This window comes from Carcharodon carcharias, chromosome 1 (assembly GCF_017639515.1).
Source record: "Carcharodon carcharias isolate sCarCar2 chromosome 1, sCarCar2.pri, whole genome shotgun sequence".
Lineage (NCBI taxonomy): Eukaryota > Metazoa > Chordata > Chondrichthyes > Lamniformes > Lamnidae > Carcharodon > Carcharodon carcharias.
Window position 1 is genome coordinate 96,716,571 of NC_054467.1, and position 20,622 is coordinate 96,737,192.

Below are 20,622 nucleotides of genomic sequence, written 5' to 3' on the forward strand. Positions count from 1 at the left end.
TATCTTATGATGATTAAAAATACTGTACATAATCTTAAAGGTTAAGTAGCACTAAAGGGAAATATAGTATTGTTATAAATTACATTTAGAAATCTCAATTATTTTTTCAAATATTCACGTGGCTCTGTGCAGCCCTTTACTATTGTGCAGCCCTATACTCTGTACTATTATAATATCTATATTTTGTTCAGCAAAAATGGAACGGATACATCAAGGAGGATCGTTCTTAGTCATATCCAGTGTGTAACAGTCACATCAATGGGAATATCAGAAATGGTGATGGTATCAGTGATTATGTTACTGTACCAGGAATCTAGATGCCTGGACTAATGATCCAGAGACACAGAGCTGGATTTTGTAATTACGATAGGGGTCCTCCCAAAAGACCTGAAAGTAGAGGGGTGTCCCCACTTTGGCAGCCTGTGGGACCAGGGATGCATCCTGTCAGGGTCAGCCAATTAATTGACTGCAGCCAGGGTGGCCGTCCCTATTAAAGATGGCTGCCTACCCCCTAGAGCTGCCAGCCCCCATCTTCCCTCGCCATTTTATGGGCCTCCTCCACCTCTCAGCCATTCCCAGAAGGCTGGTTAAATTCAGCCCGTGAGTTCCAATCACTGCAGCTGAGGAATTAAACTTCATTTAATTAATAAATCTGGAATAAAAAGCGATCATCAATAATGGTGATCACGAAACTACAGGATTGTTATAAAAACCAATCTGGTTCACTAATGTCCTTTAGAGGAGGCAATCTGCTTACATGGTTTGGTGTATATGTGACTCCAGTTCCACAGCAATGTAGTTGGCTCTTAATGGCCATCTAAAATGACCTAGCAAACCACTCAGTTGTATAAGTATGGGGAATGAATGCTGGCCTTGCCAGTGTTGTACATACTCCATGAATAAAAAATACTCAAGCGTAGCTTTTTGATCCTGTGTGTTCCCATGTGTTAGAAAATGTTCACCGAAGGTCTTCAAATTAAAAGCAACTGCTTGGCCAGTATTCCAACATGCTGCACTGTGGAGTGGTAGAATTTGAGCCTTAATTTTTCTGATTGTAAATTCCCAAAAAGTAACTGATCCCATTTTCTCACTGGGTTCAAAGAAAGTACAGCTCTGAAATCTGTGATCTACTTTGTAATCCTATCTCCAAACTATGTTTCCTTCAATCATGGAATCCTGCATTGAATCTAGTAAATTTATTCTACATGGAGAGCTGACAAAAGGAGTAAGGTAGATCTCCCACAGTCAGGAAGAATGTTGATCAGTGAGTTATCCTTGATCAGTTGTAGTCATCCTCAAAAATGATAAATGTCAAATGTTATAGATGGAGATTGTAAGAAATCTGTACCAAATTCCAAGCTTTCAGGGTGGTTCAGAGGAGAAAACTAAAGAAGGGAAAATACATTTTAAGAACAATGTAAAGAAAAATGAAGTTGAAGTTTATAAAAGTCATGATATTGTCTCTTTTCCTGTGGTTTAGAAATTTGTCTTGAGAGTAGGGATAAAGGGGGCATTTTCAAGTTGGCAGGCTATGACTAGTGGAGTGCCACAAAGATCAATGCTGGGGCCTCAGCTGTTCACAATCTATTGAAGAGACAAAGTAATGTATCTACGTTTGCTGATGATACAAAGTTAGGTGGGAGGAGGATATAAAAAGGCTGTAAAGAGATACAGACAGGTTAATTGAATGGGTAATAAAGGAGCAAATGGAGTGTTAAATGGGGAAATGTGAGGTTGTCCGCTTTGCCATAAGAATAGAAAAGGAGAACATTTTTAAAAGATGTGAAACCTGTAAATGTTGATGTTCAGAGAGGCTTGGCTGTATTCATACAAGAAACACAAAAAGTTAGCATGCAAAGACAGCAGGCAACTGGTAAGATAAATGGCCTGTCGGCCTTTATTGGAGTACAAAAATAAGTATTGCCTACAATCTAGAAGGACAAGGGCAGCAGATAAATGGGAACACCACCACCACCTGGAGGTTTTCCTCCGTGCCACTCACCATCCTACATTGTTGCTGGGTCAAAACCTTGGAATTCCCTCCCTAATAGCACTGTGGGTGTACTCACACCACAGGAACTGCCCCAGTTCAAGAAGGCAGCTCACCACCATCTTCTCGAGGGCAATTGGGGATGGGCAATAAATGCTGGCCTAGCCAGCAAAGCCCACATCCCGTAAAAGAATATATTTTTAAAAAATTGTACAGGGCTTTGGTGCGACCACACCTAGAATACTGTGCGCAATTTTGGTCTCCATTTTTAAGGAAGGATATATTTGTATTGGAGGTGATATAGTGAAGGTTCACTAGATTGTTCCCTGGGATAAGAGGGTTCTTTACAAATGCATTCCTTGATGTTAAAAAAGTTAGATTATATTTGGGAATGCTTTGCAGGACCAGGTGGCAAGCAAAAAGGAATGCCTAGGGAAGATTCCGATTTGATATTAGATTGCAGGGTATTGTGAGGCTAAGGGGGAGACGTATTGCTTTCATAACCTTATGTTACTGTTGCAGAGAACTGACATGGGCACAATGGGCCAAATGGTTTCCTTCTGTGCCGTAACCCTTCTATGATTCAATGAAGGGAATGAGTCTATGGAGTACTTAGTCACAATTTTGATTCTAGCCAGGAAACGCACTTCAGCTCGAGGACATGCATACATGAGAGGCTCATTGACCCTTTCTCACTTGAAAGAGGAACAAGGCATAATTAGGTGCGATCACCATCCTTTTCTATATCTTTATCCATAACATGCCAGATGACATTGTAAGGGACACCCTTGAATTATCTGCTTGGGGATTTTTGAAAATATTGCAAAACTTTGTTTAATAGATAATATGTTATTGATGGACCACACCTGGAGATCTAAGGACAGATGTTCTGATTTTGCACACCTGGCACACAGCTTCGCCCATCCATCCAGGTCACTATTCATGATTAATCAGCACAGCTTGTGGTAGTTCAGTGGTTATCTTACTGGACTGAGTTCAAACTCCAACATGGCAGTTTAAAAATTTGAATTTGGTTCCAAAAGTCTGGAAATACAAAGCTGGTATTAAAACAATGACCATGAAGCTATTGGACTGTTGTTTAAAAAAAAACAACTGGTTCTTTAAAGTGTGACCTGAATGTAACTCTAGTCCCACACCAATATGGCTGACGCTGAACTGCACTTTGTTGACTGGAAAGGTCACTCCATTCTATCAGTTCACCACTAGATATGCTGCACGGACCGCAGTGGTTCAAGTAGGTCCCCCACAACCATTTTCTTAGGACAATTAAGGATGGCCAATAAATTCTGGCTGTGCCTGCGATGTCCACATCCATACACTGAGAAAGCAAATGGAATATAGAGGCTTAGGCCTCTCACAGGAGGCTTGTATTCTTCTCACTTAGTTGCAAATAACACACAGAAGCCCTTAATATAGTGCTGAATTGCAGCCCTGGAAAGCCAACAAGGATTACGGGGATAGGACAAGGAAATATTAGACTATTTACTCAAGAGAATTGTAGCTTAAAAAAGAAAATGAACAGCCCAAATATGTCCACCCTTTTTTGATGCACTTCATATTTTATGCTTTCAGCCAAGTGTGCAACCAGCCAAGGCTTGTCATGTGTTAAAGCCACCTATTCACGTCACCACTTTTACAAAAATTGAGTCTTGTTATAACAATAAGCAGCAAATTTGCTCAGAAAGGATAAATTTGCAGGGCTGTGGGTGAGGCTCAGTAAGTGGGACTAATTAGATAGCTCTTTTAAAAGCTTGGATCGGCTGGCTGATGGCCTCCTTCATTGTGCACTTGTGCTTGTGAGTTGTATGTTCTTATATTGCTTGGTAATTCATAGCTATAATTCATTACTTCCTCATGTAAATCCTCTTTATGTATTTACAGCTGCGTCTATTTCTTTGTTTCAGCCTGCCATGCCTCGTGTACAACCTGCACTGGCTCTTCTGTGCATTGTGCTTCCTGTTCCAACTACCTTGCCCTACACAAAGGCCAATGTCTCGTAGCCTGCCCCAGTGGATTTTACTCTGAAAATGGAGTATGCCAAGGTATGTCATACACACAATTGTAAAAGACAGTATGATGCACTGTTATTCTTTAACAGGAGAAGCTGGAGTAAGTTAACCCCATCATTCTTCAGAATTTTTGTATCGTGTACTTTTAATTGGTGATCCCTGATGGAACTTATTGTTGCTCAATATTGCTACAGATTCTGAAAAACATTTATTATTGACTTAATTGGAGTAAGTTTAACTTTCAGTAGCAGATGGGTTGGATGCAAGTGAGAAGTAAAAATTTTCAAAATTGCAAACCTGACCGCAATGTGTCCACTTCTGGTTTTAATGGAGGAAAGGGGATGGGCCCCTTATTAAGAAGTTTGTATGCAGGCTTTTTACTTTTTACCCATTTTGACCAGGTTTCCAAGCATTGGGAAACCTGACAGATAAAAGGAAACAATAAGGGCTAGATAAATAAGGTAACTGCACCGCTTGTGAGCCAGGAGCAGGAGTAGGACTATTTCCTCTGGCCCAACAAGCTTACCTACTTCCCTGCCCATGATAGGCTAGCTGCGACCACAGTCACTGACTCCTACCCACCACGGTCTCTCCCACGACCACAAAACCACACCACCCTGACCCCTTAATTCTAGCCATGATCAAGTCCTTCCAGTCATCTCTCCCTCCTTTTCTCTGCTCCCTGGTTGTGGCCTAGTACTACAAGCTTTCCTGCCCAATATGCAGCCAGCCTGTCAATCTGGTTGGCTGCTTGATTTACTTTATAATTCGATTTTGGAGGGTGTAATACTGAATGTACGTGGACTGAAACAGCTATTATCAGAACTGGGCCATAATTTAAGGCACTTCAATTGAAACAGATTTCAAAACCTTTTTACAGTGAGCTGCATCGTAGACCAATTCAGATTCAATTGTAAAAATAAGCACTTCTTGTTCTAAGGAACCTTACAAGCACAATTGTTTGAGGAAAAAGAGCAACATATGCCAAATATTACACAAAATAGCATTCACAATCAAAAAAAAAGCATATTCTGTTCTGCCATGGCTGACCTCTGTAGGTATGGCTGATAGAAATATGATAGTGACATTCACGCAACACAAGTGCCAGGCAATGGCCATCTCCAACAAGAGAGAAGCTAACCATCGCCCCTTGACTTTAACAGCAATGCCATTGTTGGATTCCTGCACCATCAAATCCTCAGGGTTACCATTGACCAAAAATTTAACTGAACCAGCCATATAAATACTGTGGCTACAAGAGCAGGTCAGAGGCTGGGAATTCCATCATCTACAAGGCACAAGTCAGGAGTGTGATAGAATACTCTCCACTTTCCTGGATGAGAACAGCTCCAACAACGCTCAGGAAACTTGACACCATCCAGGACACAAAAGCTGTCCACTTGCTCAATACCCTATTCACCACCTGAACCGTTCACTCTCTCCACCACCAATAACAGTAACAGTAGCAGCAGTGTGTAACATCTAGAAAATGCACTGCAGCCACTCACCAAGGCTCCTTCCAAACTCACAACCTCTACCACCTAGAAAGACAGCAGATGCATGGAACACCATCACCTGCATGTTCCCTTCCAAGCCTGGCTTGAAACTATATTATCGCCCCTTCACTGGGTCAAATCTTGGAACTTCCTTTTTATTATTCTTTGATGGAATGTGGGTGTAGCTGGCACCTTGAACTGAGTGGCTTGCTGGGCCATTTTGGAGGGCAGCTAAGAGTCAGCTACATTGCTGTGGATAAGGCCAGACCAAGTAAGAGTGGCATGGCAGATTTCTTTCTTTATAGGGTATTAGTGAACCATGATAGTTTCATGGTCACCATTACAGAGGTTTTATTAATTGAATTTAAATTCCATTAGCTTCCATGGTGGGATTTGTCCTGTCCCTCGAGCATTAGCCTGGGCACCTGGATTACTAGTCCACTGACATTACCACTATGCCACCAATTCCCCCTTTCGAATAGCAGTGTAGGTGTAACTACACAGATGGATTGCAGTGGTTCAGGAAGATGGCTCACCACCACTTTCTCAAGGGCAGCTAGGGATGAGCAACAAATGCTGGCTTTGCCAGTGACGCTCATATCCCATGGAAGAATGAAAAAAAATTTGAAAAAAAAACTGAGCACAGTTACAAGTTAATAAATGGCAGCTAAGACTGAGTGTCCCATTGAGATGGTTCTAAAGATTAAAGAATTAAACAACTTAAATCACAGAAACTGAGATTTGAATTCAATCTGCTGCTGGGGTATTTGATTGGAATTTTTTTGAGGGTGATTAAGAAAGGTGACACATAAATATTTCCTGGTGTGAATCCTGCAACATAAGTTTTCATCTCTGATTAGTTATACAACACTATCTTCTACCAGATTAATAAGTGGTAGTCTTGTACTGCATTAATCTTGAAGCACTTCAATATCTCAGTAACTGATTGTATTAGGAGCACGATTTCATAGCATGCAAATATTCAAATTGGAATTTTTTAGAATCATGTATAACACATTTCTGAAGCACTGCAGCTTTACTTAGAAGAATATTAATGAGATATGAGTCAGCGAATATCCATTTCCAACTGATGTCGTTTTCCTTTACAAGGTGCAACTCTCTAAATGATGGCCCAGATTTTATAGTCAGTGGTGAAGGAGTGGTGTTTGCCATTCACCTTGCTGAAAGCTGACAGGCTTGTTCTAATCCACTGTTTAAACCAGCACCGTGTCCTCTATAAGGGATTGCTGGTGTGTGTGCGTGGCTGTTCAATCAAACAGATTTAGGAACCTACATTAAGGCATGCAGAGTCTGAACCAGCAACTGGGGGCAGGTTTGAGTGTGAGCTGGGGGCTCAATTCCCAGAAAAGGTTGGCATGTCAGAAAGCCAACATGAACTTGTTCACTTCCATTTTTTACAGTAATGAACTTGGAGGCATGAGGGAAACCCTGTGGGTTTCTAATTTAAATATATGAAGAGCCATATAATGCAGACTCTAACCCAGCATTTTGGCTTTAACAGCCTGCACATGGGTTTCCTGAGCTGTGTAAAACTTGCCACGGTCAACAAGGCAAAAGCGCCGTGGGGGTTCTTTGCTTTGTGACTTTGAAAGGCTGGAGAGTCTTTAAAGAATGAAACTGCTTAGCTGCTTCCTTTCCTGAGTGAAAGGCCTGTGCTCACAGGAAAGTGTGTTTTCACTGTCTTAAGGGTGGTTTCGAACTTTTTGGAAGCCATTTTACCTTTCCTGGATTTTGTCTACCTTGATCTGCACTTCCCTGTTGCCAGCCTTTACTGCAGCATGGGAACAACTTATACAGCTTGATCTTGGACCTCTGGTGAAAAACAAGGAGCAACACCACAACTGCCTTCTCTGCAGACAGCAGTGATGGACACAGCAGCCCATGTCCAAATACAGCAAGACCTGACAATATCTAGGCTTGGGCTGACAAGTAACATTTATGCCACACAAGTGCCAGATAATGACCATCTCCATCAAGAGAGAATCTAACCATCGCCCCTTGACATTCAATGGCATTACCATCACTGAATGCCCCACTATCAACATCCTGTGGGTTACCATTGACCAGAAATTGAACTGGGCTAGCAAGATAAATACTGGGGCTGCAAGAGCAGGTCAGAGGCTAGAAATCCTGCAGCGAGCAACTCACCTCCTGACTCCCCAAAGCCTATCCACCATCTACGAGGCACAAGTCAAGAGTGTGATGGAATATTCTCAACCTGCCTGAATGAGCGCAGCTCCAACAACACTCAAGATGCTTGACATCACCCAGGAGAAAGCTGCCCAGTTGATTGGCACCACATCCACAAACATTCACTCCCTCGACCATCGATGCACAGTAGCAGCAGTGTGTAACATCTACAAGATGCAATGCAGGAACTCATCAAGACTCCTTAGACAGCATTTTCCAAACCCACAACTACTACCATCAAGAAGGACAAGGGCAGCAGTTGCATGGGAACACTACCACCTACAAATCCCCCTCCAAGCCTCTCATCATTCAACTTGGAAATATTCACTATTGCTGGGTCAAAATTCTGGAAGTCCCTCCCTGACAGCAGGTATACCTACACTACATGGACTGCAGCGGTTCAAGAAGGCAGCTCACCACCACCTTCTCAAGGGCAATTAGGGATGGACAATAAATGTTGGCCTAGCCAGTGACGCCCACATCTCATGAGTGAATAAGAAAAAAAAATCCAGTTTGAAGAAGGCAACACCCCAGCACAGGGTCTTTTACAAACAGAAGATCAGCTTTCTTGGCAAACCTGAGAAACAATGTATTTTAGGCAGGTTGTTGCTGATATCTGCAGCCTACTGGAATAAAATGTACTTTCCTGTGGACCAGGTGGGCACACATTGCCAGTGGCCATCTAAAGTCCCCACAGCCCTGAACCTCCTCACCTCCGGCTCCATCCAGGGTTCTGCTGGTGACAAAAATAGGATTTTACAGTCTGCAAGTGTATCCCTAATCTGCTGTTTAAACCAGGACCACGTCCCCTATAAGGGATTTGATATCATATTTGCTAAGGCTGCTATTTACATCCAGTTTGCTGATAAGGCCAGTCAGAACCAGATAGGCTGTTGCATTTGCTGCAGTGGCTGGATTTCCGCAGGTATAGGGAATCATAGACTGCACGCATGTGGCAATCAAGGTGCCCACAGGTCAACCACGAGTATTTATCAATCAAAGAGGACCCCATTCCATCAAGGCTCAGCTGATATGTGATCAGCAGAAGCTTTTCATGCAATTCTGTGCAAGATATCCTGGAAGCTGCCATCATGTTGCGCCAGTCACATCACTTACAGGTTTTTGTACCTCGAAAGAGAGTGAGCCGATGGTTCCTTGGAGATGAGGCTGCCCTCTAAGGATGTGCTGATGACACCAGTGAAGAGCCCTACCAATGATGCAGCTGAAAGATATAACCTGAGCTGCATGATCAAGGGCAAGCATTGGGTTGCAGAAGATGCGATTCAGGCACCTGGACAGATCTGGGGGCTCCTTTCAGTGTGTGTCAGTAAAGGTGTCCAATGGCCTTTTGTACCCAGCACAACATTGTGCTGCAAAGTGGAATTCAGTTCCAAGAAGAGGACGGTGCTGACTGCTTGGCACCTTCAGAGGAGGAAGAGGAGGACAAAGAAAAGGAGGAACAGCAGGTGCTTGCAGCTGCTTGCCTAGATGCCAGAGAAACCTCCAGTGGACTCATACAGGCACGCTTCAGATAACCTGAAGTGTGTGAAGCAATATGGCACTCAGTTACTAATTCTATTGTCACCCCACCCCCAAATCCCCGGCACAAATCATTTCCACAATCAAACCCTGCCCCCCCATCTCATTTACACCCTTTTCCTGTCTTCATTCTGGTCATTCCCTTCTCCTCAATGCTAATGTCCATTTGGGTTGTGGGAGGCAACAATGAAGATGCCTGGACAATGGAGACTTGAAGTAACATCCTTGATTCATTAAAAGTTCATATAAATTACAGAATGTTATAAACACCCAAGTAAATCACAGAATGCAAAAGAGGCCCTTCAGCCCATTGAGTCTGCACCGACATGTAAGAAACACCTGACCTACCTACCTAATCCCATTTACCAGCACTTGGCCCAAATCTTTGAATGTTATGATGTGCCAAGTGCTCATCCAAGTACTTTTTAAAGAATGTGAGGCAACCCGCCTCCACCACCCTCCCAGGCAGTGCATTCCAGATCGTCACCACCCTCTGGGTAAAAAAGTTTTTCCTCACATCCCCCTTAAACCTCCTGCCTTGAATTCATGACCCCTTGTGACTGACCCTTCAGCGAAGGGGAACAGCTGCTCCCTATCCACCTTGTCCATGCCCCTCATAATCTTGTACACTTCAATTAGGTCGCATCTCAGCCTTCTCTGCTCCAACGAAAACAACCCAAGTCTATCCAACCTCTCTTCATAACTTAAATGTTTCATCCCAGGCAACATCTTGGTGAATCTCCTTTGCACCTGCTCCGGTGCAATCACATCCTTCCTATAATGTGACAACCAGAACTGCACACAGTGCTCCAGCTGTGGCCTCACCAAGGTTCTATACAACTCCAACATGACCTCCTTACTTTTGTAATCTATGCCTCAATTGATAAAGGCAAGTGCCCCACATGCCTTTTTCACCACCCCACTAACATGCCCCTCCGCCTTCAGAGATCCCCCCCTCCTACAATGTAAAAGTCTTCCTCTTCCACTTCTGCTGCATTAAAGAGCCACAGAAATGTCAGCTTCTTTATGATATAGATTTTCACCCGCTGCTGGCCCCCTGCCCCTCCACTGCCAGTGGGTCAGTTTCGTTAACATTTTGCCCCATAAAGCAGGTATGTGTGTGTGTGCGCGTGTGCGTAGAGAGACACATCGGGAAAGAACAATACTTCACGTTGTATTTTTAAACATTGTCAATACCAGATAACACCTGAAGATATAAGTCAGGAGCAGAGAGGTTCTTTGACAATAATTCTTCATTATCACACCATTACACTTTCATTTACTCTTGAATGCATCTTTTTATGACGCCTTCAGTGGGAAACTAGTGGGGATGTATCCCAAGTTCACTCCATTGCATGTCTTTCAATGCTATGCCTATTGGCGAGAACTTTTACAGTGCATCCTGTGGAGGAGTTGGGTATCTCTGACAGCAGCTTCTGAATTTCTTCATTGAAGTGCACGTGTGTGGAGATTGAAAGTTCCTTTATGATTTACTCCATAATAATAGTGAATGCTGTTAGCCTCAATATTATTGTTAGAACAAAATCTGGGCCAATGCACTGATGAAAAATATGCTTTATTAAAGTTTAATTTTATTCAAATTCTATTTAATTTGATTAAGCCCATGCAGACATGTCAATTTTTCGATAGTCCAAAAGTTCTTAATAGATTTTGTGTGATGGAATACTCTTCACTTGCCTGGATGAGTGCAGCTCCCACAATACTCAAGTAGCTTGACACCATCCAGGACAAAACAGCCCGCTTGATTGGCACCCCATCCACAAACATTCATCCCATCCACCACTGTGTACCATCTACAAGATACACTGCAGGCACTCACCAAGGCTCCTTAGACAACACCTTACAAACCACTACCATCTAGAAGGACAAGGGCAACAGAAACATGGGAACACCACCACCTGGAAGTTCCCCTCCAAGTCACTCACCACCCTGACTTGGAATTATATTGCTGTCCCTTCACTGTCGCTGGGTCAAAATCCTGGAACTCCCTCCCTAACAGCACTGTGGGTGTACCTACACCACATGGACTACAGTGGTTCAAGAAGGCAATTAGGATGGACAATAAATGCTGGCCTAGCCAGCGACACCTGCATCTTGTAAATGATAAGAAAATGAATAAAATATTTAATAGAAACATAATTTTGGAATGACTGAAGACAATTCTTTTAAATTGAGAAGAATTGTTACATTCTTAAAACAGAGATCCTGATTTGTCCCAGTCTCTTGCTTCAAATTTTGTGAGCGATCAGTGAAATGCATAAGGAAATGTCAAAACCAGCTGAAAATGACCTTTTATTTCATTTCCATTTGTTTGGTGAATCTTCCGCTTAAGTTATAACAGGACATCAGGACAATCCCACGTTGTTTCATAAACAAAGTGAGAAAACCTTGAAAACACTCAGCAGGTCACTCAGTCAGATTCCGTGGAGAGAACAGACAAGATAGTGTTTCAAGAGTAATCTTTCATCGGAACTGGAATAAAAATCAAGATAAAATGCATTTCAAAGGGAATAGAATGAAAGTAAACAGGGAGTGGAAGCACTCACATGTATAAGAGAGGAAGTAGAGTGATCTTTCAAATGATTAAAAATAAACAGGAAACAGATTAAAAACACTAACACCATTTATGAGTCACGGGACTTATGAACAGCTTTATCCTCACCTATGTGTTGGTGCTTGGTTGCATACTTGGGAATCCAGGGGGATGGAGCCTGAGGAGATGAGATTGACACCCAGCGAGGTGGGCTGTTATTGATACCGATCAATTTGGAGTGACTTTTGGAGAGAATTCCAAGGTTCGATATTCGAAGGTGAAGATTGGAATCCCTTCTGAAAGAGACAGAGGCCGGAATTTTCCAGCCCCACTTGCTGGTGGGATCTTATAGTCCCACTGAAATCCATGGATGTTTGAATGGTTTGCCGCATCCAGTACAGGGAAGCCTGCGACATTGGGGTCAGAAAATTACGGACAGAGTTTCTGTGAATTTGGTTGGCTTGCAGTGTTACTGATATCTGGGTGAGTTGTTGAGAAATCCGTGGACTCTGTTTTGGTCACATCTGCCATTTATTTTGCAGTATGGTGTGTTTGACCACAGTTGGTTTGTTAATTCACACGTACCTCATACTTTTCCTGAATGTTAGAGTATAAGATAGATATTATAAATTGTTCTATCTTTCTGAACTTGTGTAGTGAAGGTTATTATTGTTTGTTCAAAACCTGTGAAATCTTGTGGCTTTCTTCATTGAGCAAATGTCTTAAATCTCAAACTTTGTCATCTTTAAGCAGAATGTTATTGGTTCCTAACTGAATCTCACCAACAATTGGGCATCTAGCTAAGGATCATAACACTCCGGACTGTACTTCTTTGTAAGCAGTGCAGACATCATGGGGAGAATTTTCCCCCCGTCGGTGGGGGGGTTTGTGGGTGCGGGCGGGGGCAGGCGCGGACCCGATCGGCGCCACTGATCAGGCCCACGCCGCCATTTTACGTGGGCGGGCCAGTTAAGTGCTGTGCGCCCCCCAGAGCGATTCCCCTGAGTCGGGAGTGTGCTCTTTCGCGCATGTGTGTGAGAGAGCATAGAAACCTCTCTGTGGCACCTCTATGCCTCAGGGAGATTAGTTTAAATTTAGTTCTAAAGTTTAATAAAGGTTGTGCACCTGCCGAACTGAAAATCTAAATTACGCATGCCCAACGTCACCTCGCGAGTGGGCCCCGCCCCAGCTGACCGAGCTAAAAATTCTCCCCCATGTCTGTGGTTCTCTAGCTAATGCTCGCACCTGCTCTTTTAGGATCTTGCCTTTCTAGCTGTTAAGCCCTTAAGTCAACATGGCCCCAACCTTTTGCGTGTAATAGACTCAAAGCTGCATTAATTGCATTTATCCTATTTTTCGACAGCTGAACTTTAATCTCTCCAGAACTAAACATTACCTCCAGAATAATGCCATGAGCCATAAACTAGATATTTGTCACTGTCTGCTATTTCTGTTTCTGTTACGTATTTCTAGCACTTGTAATGTTTTGTTTTTTCTACAAATTGCAATATGAAGCATAATGCTGAATGCCTGATAGTCTGTCAAAGATAATTGCAATTTCTTACATGTTTTTTCTACTCAATTTTAAACTGTATATTTGCTCTTCTCCATGCTCACTTGCATCAGTCTCACCAGGTCAGAGACTGGGCACAGAATTGTTTTTCTAACTAGTTCTAGGGATGTGGGAATTGTTGGTAAGGCTTCATTTATTGCTCTTGGCCTCCTCAACATCAGCAGCACAAAAATAAGGCTATCTGTCATTATCACATTGCAGTTTGTGGGAGTTTTGCTGTGTGCAAATTGGTTGTTATGTTTCATACATTACAATAGTGATTACACTTCAAATGTAGGACATTAGCTGTGAAGTGCTTTGAGATGCCTGAGCACTATATAAATGCAAATAAGTGCAAGCCTTTCTTCTCTTTGAACTGCTGGTAGCCGTTTGATGCAACTGAGCAAATTGCTAGGCTCTACTGGAGGAAGTTAAATGTCAACCATGTTGATGTAGGACTGGAGTAACCTATTGGTTAGACCAGATAAGGATGATAGGTTTTGTTCCATAGAGCACGTTAGTGAACCAGTTGGGTTTTTATAACAATCTGACGCTGTTGGTAGTACCAGCTTTTTGTTTTCAAACTATTTTTAAACTAAATCCAATTTCTCGAATTGAACTCCCAGTTCTCTGGGTTATTTGCCCAAACCTCTGGATGACTATCCCAATAGCATAGTCAATGCACCATCGAACCTGGCACGACCTTGGACTTGCTGCGTTGCTTTTGTCCTGGATGTTGGATAGCAGCTTAGCTGAGTGACTTTTTTGGGAGGAAAAGCTGATCTTGATCGTTTGCTTTTGTAGATGACGAGGCTAAAATGGGAACCCGCTCGATCTGAATTGCAGGTGTTATACTTCATCTTTATCAGTTTGTGAGGGTGTTTGATCAAGCAGCATTGTGTTAATTGTATAAAAATAATTAAAGCTTAAAACGTTAGATGTTCATTGTTATTTATCCTCTCTCAGCCTGTAGCCATCCTTGCCGTGCCTGTGTAGGCCCCAAGCAGTCAGACTGTACTAATTGCCTCAAACCAGAGCAAGTTATTCAGATTCATCAGGATGTCCATGGAATACCGCATGGAGAATGTGTGGCTGATTGCAAACCACATTTCTACATGAACAGTGCAAAAGTATGCACAGGTGAGTGCATCATGACAGATAAGGTGCTCTTAGTTGATCCAGTTAGATTTGAGGAGCATATTGAGGTTTCATATTATCATACTTGAAGTTTTGAAATATTTATGTTATCTGGGAAAAATTTTTTTTTTAAGATACTGTGAAAGATGTTACTGCTTTGTAATTTCACATACATGAAATATTTAATGCCTGTAATTAGCTTTTTGATACAGGAGGATTTCCTGCTACCCATAGCAAAAGTTAATGACAGCTTCAAAAAAATAGTCGCTACTCGAACAGCAATCAGTCCCTCTAAAAATTGAAATATACAATCCGTTTCAGGGACATAAAAAACCCTTAGTCACGCACTTATTTTACTCAATAGCAGCTCTGGTGTAATCTAATACCTTCTAACCATGTATTAGTATAAAAGTTAACGTTAATTATTGATGAAAGATGCCTAATGGCAGCTGTTGAAAGCTGGCTTCTTTGAATTTTGCAAGGTCACATATATACACAAAAATGTATTGTCCAGTGTGTTCTACACTCAATTCTAACAAATCTCCCGTGATGGTCATTTTTCTCCCCCCAAAATTGAATCCCTTAAAGGTCAGATGGTTTTTATGTTGAATTGAAGGTAATTACCTAACTTTGACAGAAAGTTAGAACCAATTTTTTACAATGAATACTCCACACAACAAACATTAAATATAAATGCTAAATATAGTTTTCTTATGTAAACAAAATGTTTCCATTATATACTCTCAAATGCTGGGCAAAAGTCAGTATTCACCCTTGTTGAAAAAATTGAGGTTTGTGCTCAATGCTTTTCTTTGCTCTGTGACTTTTGTTTAATTACCCTGAAGGCGAGAGCAATATGAGCAATTTTTCCATATTCCTTCAATATTCTTGTGATATCTGTGGCAGGAACTTTAGTCATCAATATTACCATAATCTGGAACTGCTTTCCTAGGCCCTTCAACTTGCTGCATCTTTCCTTCTCCTCAAAAAGCTCCTGAAAACCTACCTCTTCAAGAGCATTTTTGGCCCCATCCTCATCTTGCTCTCTACTCCTGCTCCTGTGGAGCTCCTTGGGATATTTTGCTACATTAAAAGGTGCTATATAGATGTAACTTGTTACCTGCATTTCTTATGTCCCCGAATTTCACCGTAACAATGTTATTTTATATGTAAACTGGATCACATCCATTAACTTTCATAAAGTATGACTTGGATTTATATGCTAAATGACACTTCAGATTGGAGATCCTTTGGGGGGAAAAAAAAACTGTATTGATTATTTGTGTTGCTTCACACTGAGTAAGGCCCCTGTAGTGCAGCAGTGGATCAGTCCCCAAACCCATTTGACTCTCATTGAAGCCAATGGAGTTCCAGTGGGCTGAAAGCAGACCATCCATGTAATTCATGTCACTGAAGCATCTGTGGAAAAAAGACATCCAAGCTGATGGCCGCCATGATAGTGTACACAACCTGAGAGATCTAAGGTATTTGCTACAAGGTGCCATTTCTAGTTTTTTGACAGTTGGAGGGAGTGCTTAGAGTTAAAAGTACTTTCCTTAAGGTTTCTTTCTTTAAAGTACAATAAACGTGTTTGCAAATTATTTTTCACTTTCACCCTGTTAACTTACAAGTCATAAGTCTTTTACCATGCCATTATTTGAAGAGATTATGTGTGTCTGAATGATTTGAAGTATTCATTCTCAGTTTCTAATTATTTGGAACATATATCTTGCAAGCTACAGAAAAATAATGATTGCATGATTGAACACCAACTTTGATTTCTCTCAGGGGTTCTGTTTTATACTTTCATGATTCCAGCATGTCTATCTTTTGCCAGACCAGAAATAGATCAGATTATGAGATAGAAAGCACTTTTCCTTTTGTAAGGAGAAGGAGAAAAAGAATCAAATCCATCCAAGTGTTAACCGATTGCAATGGACGTTAGTTGAACTGCATGTTGGGATAGTCTGTCAGGACACTCATCTGCATTCATATCAACACAGAAGTGGTTATCTAATATCAACCTCCACAGAAAATATTGTTCAGTATTTAATGTAGGTGACGGGGCTCTCGCCCAACTGGCTGGAGAGCTGGCGAAAGCCCTGCATCACCTCTTCCAGAAGGTTTGCTGAATTAAATATCAGTGACTCAACTGGCAGTGAGGGACCTTCCCTGGGATCAAGGACCCTGGGTGCAGGAGTCCTCCCTGGCGAGAGCTGCTGACCACTCAGAGGCTGGTTGCTCTTCATTGCTTGACAGCACTACAGGGAAGGTGTGGCTACTGCTGGTAATGCACTTACCTGAGCCCCAGGATCACTGAGGCATCCAGGTAAGTGATGGGAGGAGGGGGATCATGGGGTGGGACTCCCGCGGGAGAGGGGTGTCAGCAGCAAGGGCAGGGCATGTTTCTCAACTGCCCCAACCTCCCGATGCCACGTCTGTCAATCAGGCACTCTGTGCCTTTGAACGAGGGTCCCCAACACCCCCCCCCCACCTCCCCGAACCTCACAAGCAACCCCGAACAAGGTTTATTCGCTTCTTGGGCTTCCCACAAGGTGAGTCCCCTGTCTGCCAGAGGGTGAATACCAGTGGTGATGGGGTGAGGCCCTTTATGGGTATTAATTGCCCAGGTAAGGGTCTCAGTTGGCAGCAGGGGTGGAAGGCTGTCCTTGAGCCTTCCTGCCATGGACTTAATTGGGGCAGAGGCAGGAAGTTGGTGGGGTTCCCACCCGCCAGCCTCCTGCTCGATTAAACTCATGACAGGTGAGGGCATTACATTCTGGCCATGGATTCTGAATATTTCTTTAATTCTTTTTCGCAAAATTTTATGAAACTATGGTCCCATTGGGCAGTCTCATGCACCACAATCAGGTACTGGGATTTTGGACATAGGCTTTTTGTTATTTCCTGTCCATTAATCTTGATGAATTGATTATAGGTTACAATACATCCATACTTCAGAGCTCCATGCCATGGTGCAATTTTGTTAACATGTTCCATTTGTTTTCTGTTGTTTTTGCTGTTGGTTCTTGACAGTTCTGTTGTCACAATGGGCTATGGAGCATGAGGATGATAAAACATATGATTATCAAACTTTGTTCATCCTGAGTTAATTGCTTATGAAAAATAAAGTATTTTAAAGTTTGCTGTGATAACCGACAAGGGGCTGAATTTTACGAGGCCCCGTGGTCCTCATCCACTGGCTAAAAAGCCGGAGGCGGGAACTGGCTCACAATCCGAATGGCTGCTCTGCAACAGTTCAACACTGGGAGCAACGTTAATTGCTTTAAGGTGCAACATCCACTATTCTGTCGCCTTAAAGGCCTGTCGGCCAATCAGATGGTCAGCTGCTCTGTTGTCCTGGCAGCACCAGACCGGTGCGGTGGCCATTACAAGCAATACCACCATGCAGAGGAGCATAGCTAAGTCTGGGCTTGGGGATCTCGGTTAGGGGTTGGTGGGGGTTGAGGGGCTGAGTTCAGGAGGCCAGGAGAGGGTTAAAGTGGGGGAATGACCTAGTGAGGGGACTCAGAAAGGAAGATCTTCCTCCCCATCCCACACTTGCCCGACAACAGCCAGTGGCGCTAAAGCTGCCAGACGTCTTGCATGGTGTGGGCCTCCCCGCTGCTGTGGGTAAAATACTGACAGCAGCAAGATCAGGTGCTAAAGTGGCCTTTAATTGCCCTGTCCCCCCATAAAATTTCAGACAGATCAATGGCAGGCAGCGGGAAAGCCATCTGCTGGATTTTACAAACCCACGCCTCCAAACCCGCCAGTAGGGGAGTGTAACATCCAGCCAAAGATGTTGTATTTTATTGACCATTGCAAATCATACTTCTAGTACACATCAGAAATACACCTATAAATATGTCAACCAAGTTTGACTGCAGCATGTAAAATTTAGAGGTTATTTATGATCAGTTGTGGAGCAAACTAATTTCTCCATGAATTAGGAATATATGGAGATGTTGATTTTCCAGTTAAAACATTGGTAAAAACAAAAAACTGCGGATGCTGGAAATCCAAAACAAAAACAGAATTATCTGGAAAAACTCAGCAGGTCTGGCAGCATTGGTGGAGAAGAGCAAAGTTGATGTTGAAGGGTCGTGAGGACTCGAAACGTCAACTTTGCTCTTCTCCGCTGATGCTGCCAGACCTGCTGAGTTTTTCCAGGTAATTCTGTGTTTGTTTTAAAACATTGGTAAGTTGTTTGTAGCATCACTGGATCTGAATAAAGTAGAATTATTTTTTGTTACATCTCATAAAATCGCAACTTACTTAAAGGTAACTAAGGAAGTGGAGTACTAAATATTAATGACTGTTTTGCATGTGTCTTCTGATATCTTTGCATACAGAGTGCCACTCCACCTGCACAAGCTGCACAGCGAGCAGTCCTCAGAATTGCACAGCCTGCTCTCCACCAAGAGCCCTCTATGAAAGCAAGTGTCTGCATACATGTCCTGAAGGATTCTACAGTCAAGACAATGTCTGCTATTGTACGTCTGCTTCTTTTGCATTGCCATTATTTAAATATTTCAGTTTCTAATTTCATGTATCTCTTGTGTATTTTACAGCAGTCAGTCTTTCACATTGATAGATATACTCTTGATTTTTAAATTGTCAGTTCAAGAATAGTGAATCCTGTAATTCACGATAACCATTTTGTTTTGTTTGAACAAAATATGAGTTGATCAAAGACAGTTAGCAAAGATTAATGAAGGGTTGTTCATGTCTGACTAATCTAGTTGAAAAATTGATGAGATCGCTAGCATGGTGGACAGGGGAATGCCTAAGGGTGTTGTCTATATGGACTTCCAGAAGGCATTTGATAAATTTCAACACAAGAATTACTAGCAAAAGAAAAGTTTATGGAGTTGGAGGTGACATGTGCCATGGCTTGGTAATTGGTTGCAAGATGGGAGGGAACACATTTGGAATGTTTTGTATTTGACAGAATGTGACAAGTGGCATTGACCAGGGATCTGTACTAAGGCTTCAGCTTTTCAGCAAATGACTTAGGGCAGGCCCCCCCCACCACCACCCCCCCCCGCCCCGCCGCCGCCGCCGCTGCCGGTCACCGAACAGAAGATTCTGTCCTTAGATTAAGTAATAGAGAATTGTATATTCATGTTTGCATAGGGCACTAAGCTAGAAGGCACAGTAAATTTTATAGATAGGAGCAGGAATTGCAAAAGGACATAGCAAGACTGTGTGCAAACTTATGGCAAATGAAGTTCGTGTGAAGTTATCCATTTTGGATCCAAGAAATTCAAATCAAAGATTTTTGCTAAAAGAACTCTGGTGAAGGAAAGTAATTTAGGTGTCTGTGTACACAAATCATTGAAGGCTATTGCAGGGGTACAAAAAATAAATAAAATGACTGATGAAATGTTGGTTTTTACCTTAAGGGGTTGGAACACAGAAGTTAGGAATTAATGCTTTCCATAGTACACATCATAAATTGCATCCCATCTGGAGCATTACATTTACTTTTGGCACTGAACCTTAGGAAAGATATATTGGCCTTGAAAGGCTTTGAGGAGGCATTCACCAGAATTACACCAGGACAGGTAGGGTTGCTTTATTAGACTAATGTGCATAAATATTGTTTGTAACCTCTTGAGTTTGATGGTTAAGGCGTGATCTCATTGAGGTACTTAAAATGATAAAGGAATTTCATAGGGTATACAAAGAAAATCTCCTTTCTCTAATGGGGGAATAGAGAACAAGGAGACATAGTTTTAAAACTGGAGCTGAGGCAAATCAAGAAGCATTTTTTCATACAAAGGGTGGTGGTAATCTGAAACTCTCTTGCCAACACATTATGGGTGTTAGATCAATTGAAATTTTCAAGATTTGATTTGTGTTAGCCTTAAGCAACTGAGCAGCCAAGTCAGGAAATGAGCAGCCTGCCTATAACTCAGCCAGGGTAGCAATGCCACTGCACTGGTAATCTAGAGGCCCAGGCTAACGCTCTGGGAACATGTGTTCAAATACTACAATGGCAGCTGGTGGAATTTAAATTCAATTAATGAATCGGAAATTATAAAGCTAGTCTCAGTAATGGTGAACATGAAACTATCATTGATTGTTGGAAAAACCCAACTGATTCA

General features: G+C 42.3%; 1 protein-coding gene across 1 annotated transcript in view; it reads left to right on the plus strand.

The window, feature by feature from the left end:
• fras1 (Fraser extracellular matrix complex subunit 1) overlaps positions 1-20,622 on the plus strand; it is a 398,900-nt gene that overhangs the window by 119,782 nt on the left and 258,496 nt on the right. The window contains exons 17-19 of the mRNA XM_041181003.1: positions 3,916-4,053; positions 14,339-14,512; positions 18,865-19,005. Of these exons, the coding sequence (XP_041036937.1) occupies positions 3,916-4,053; positions 14,339-14,512; positions 18,865-19,005 (453 nt within the window). The remainder of the gene's footprint in view (positions 1-3,915; positions 4,054-14,338; positions 14,513-18,864; positions 19,006-20,622) is intronic.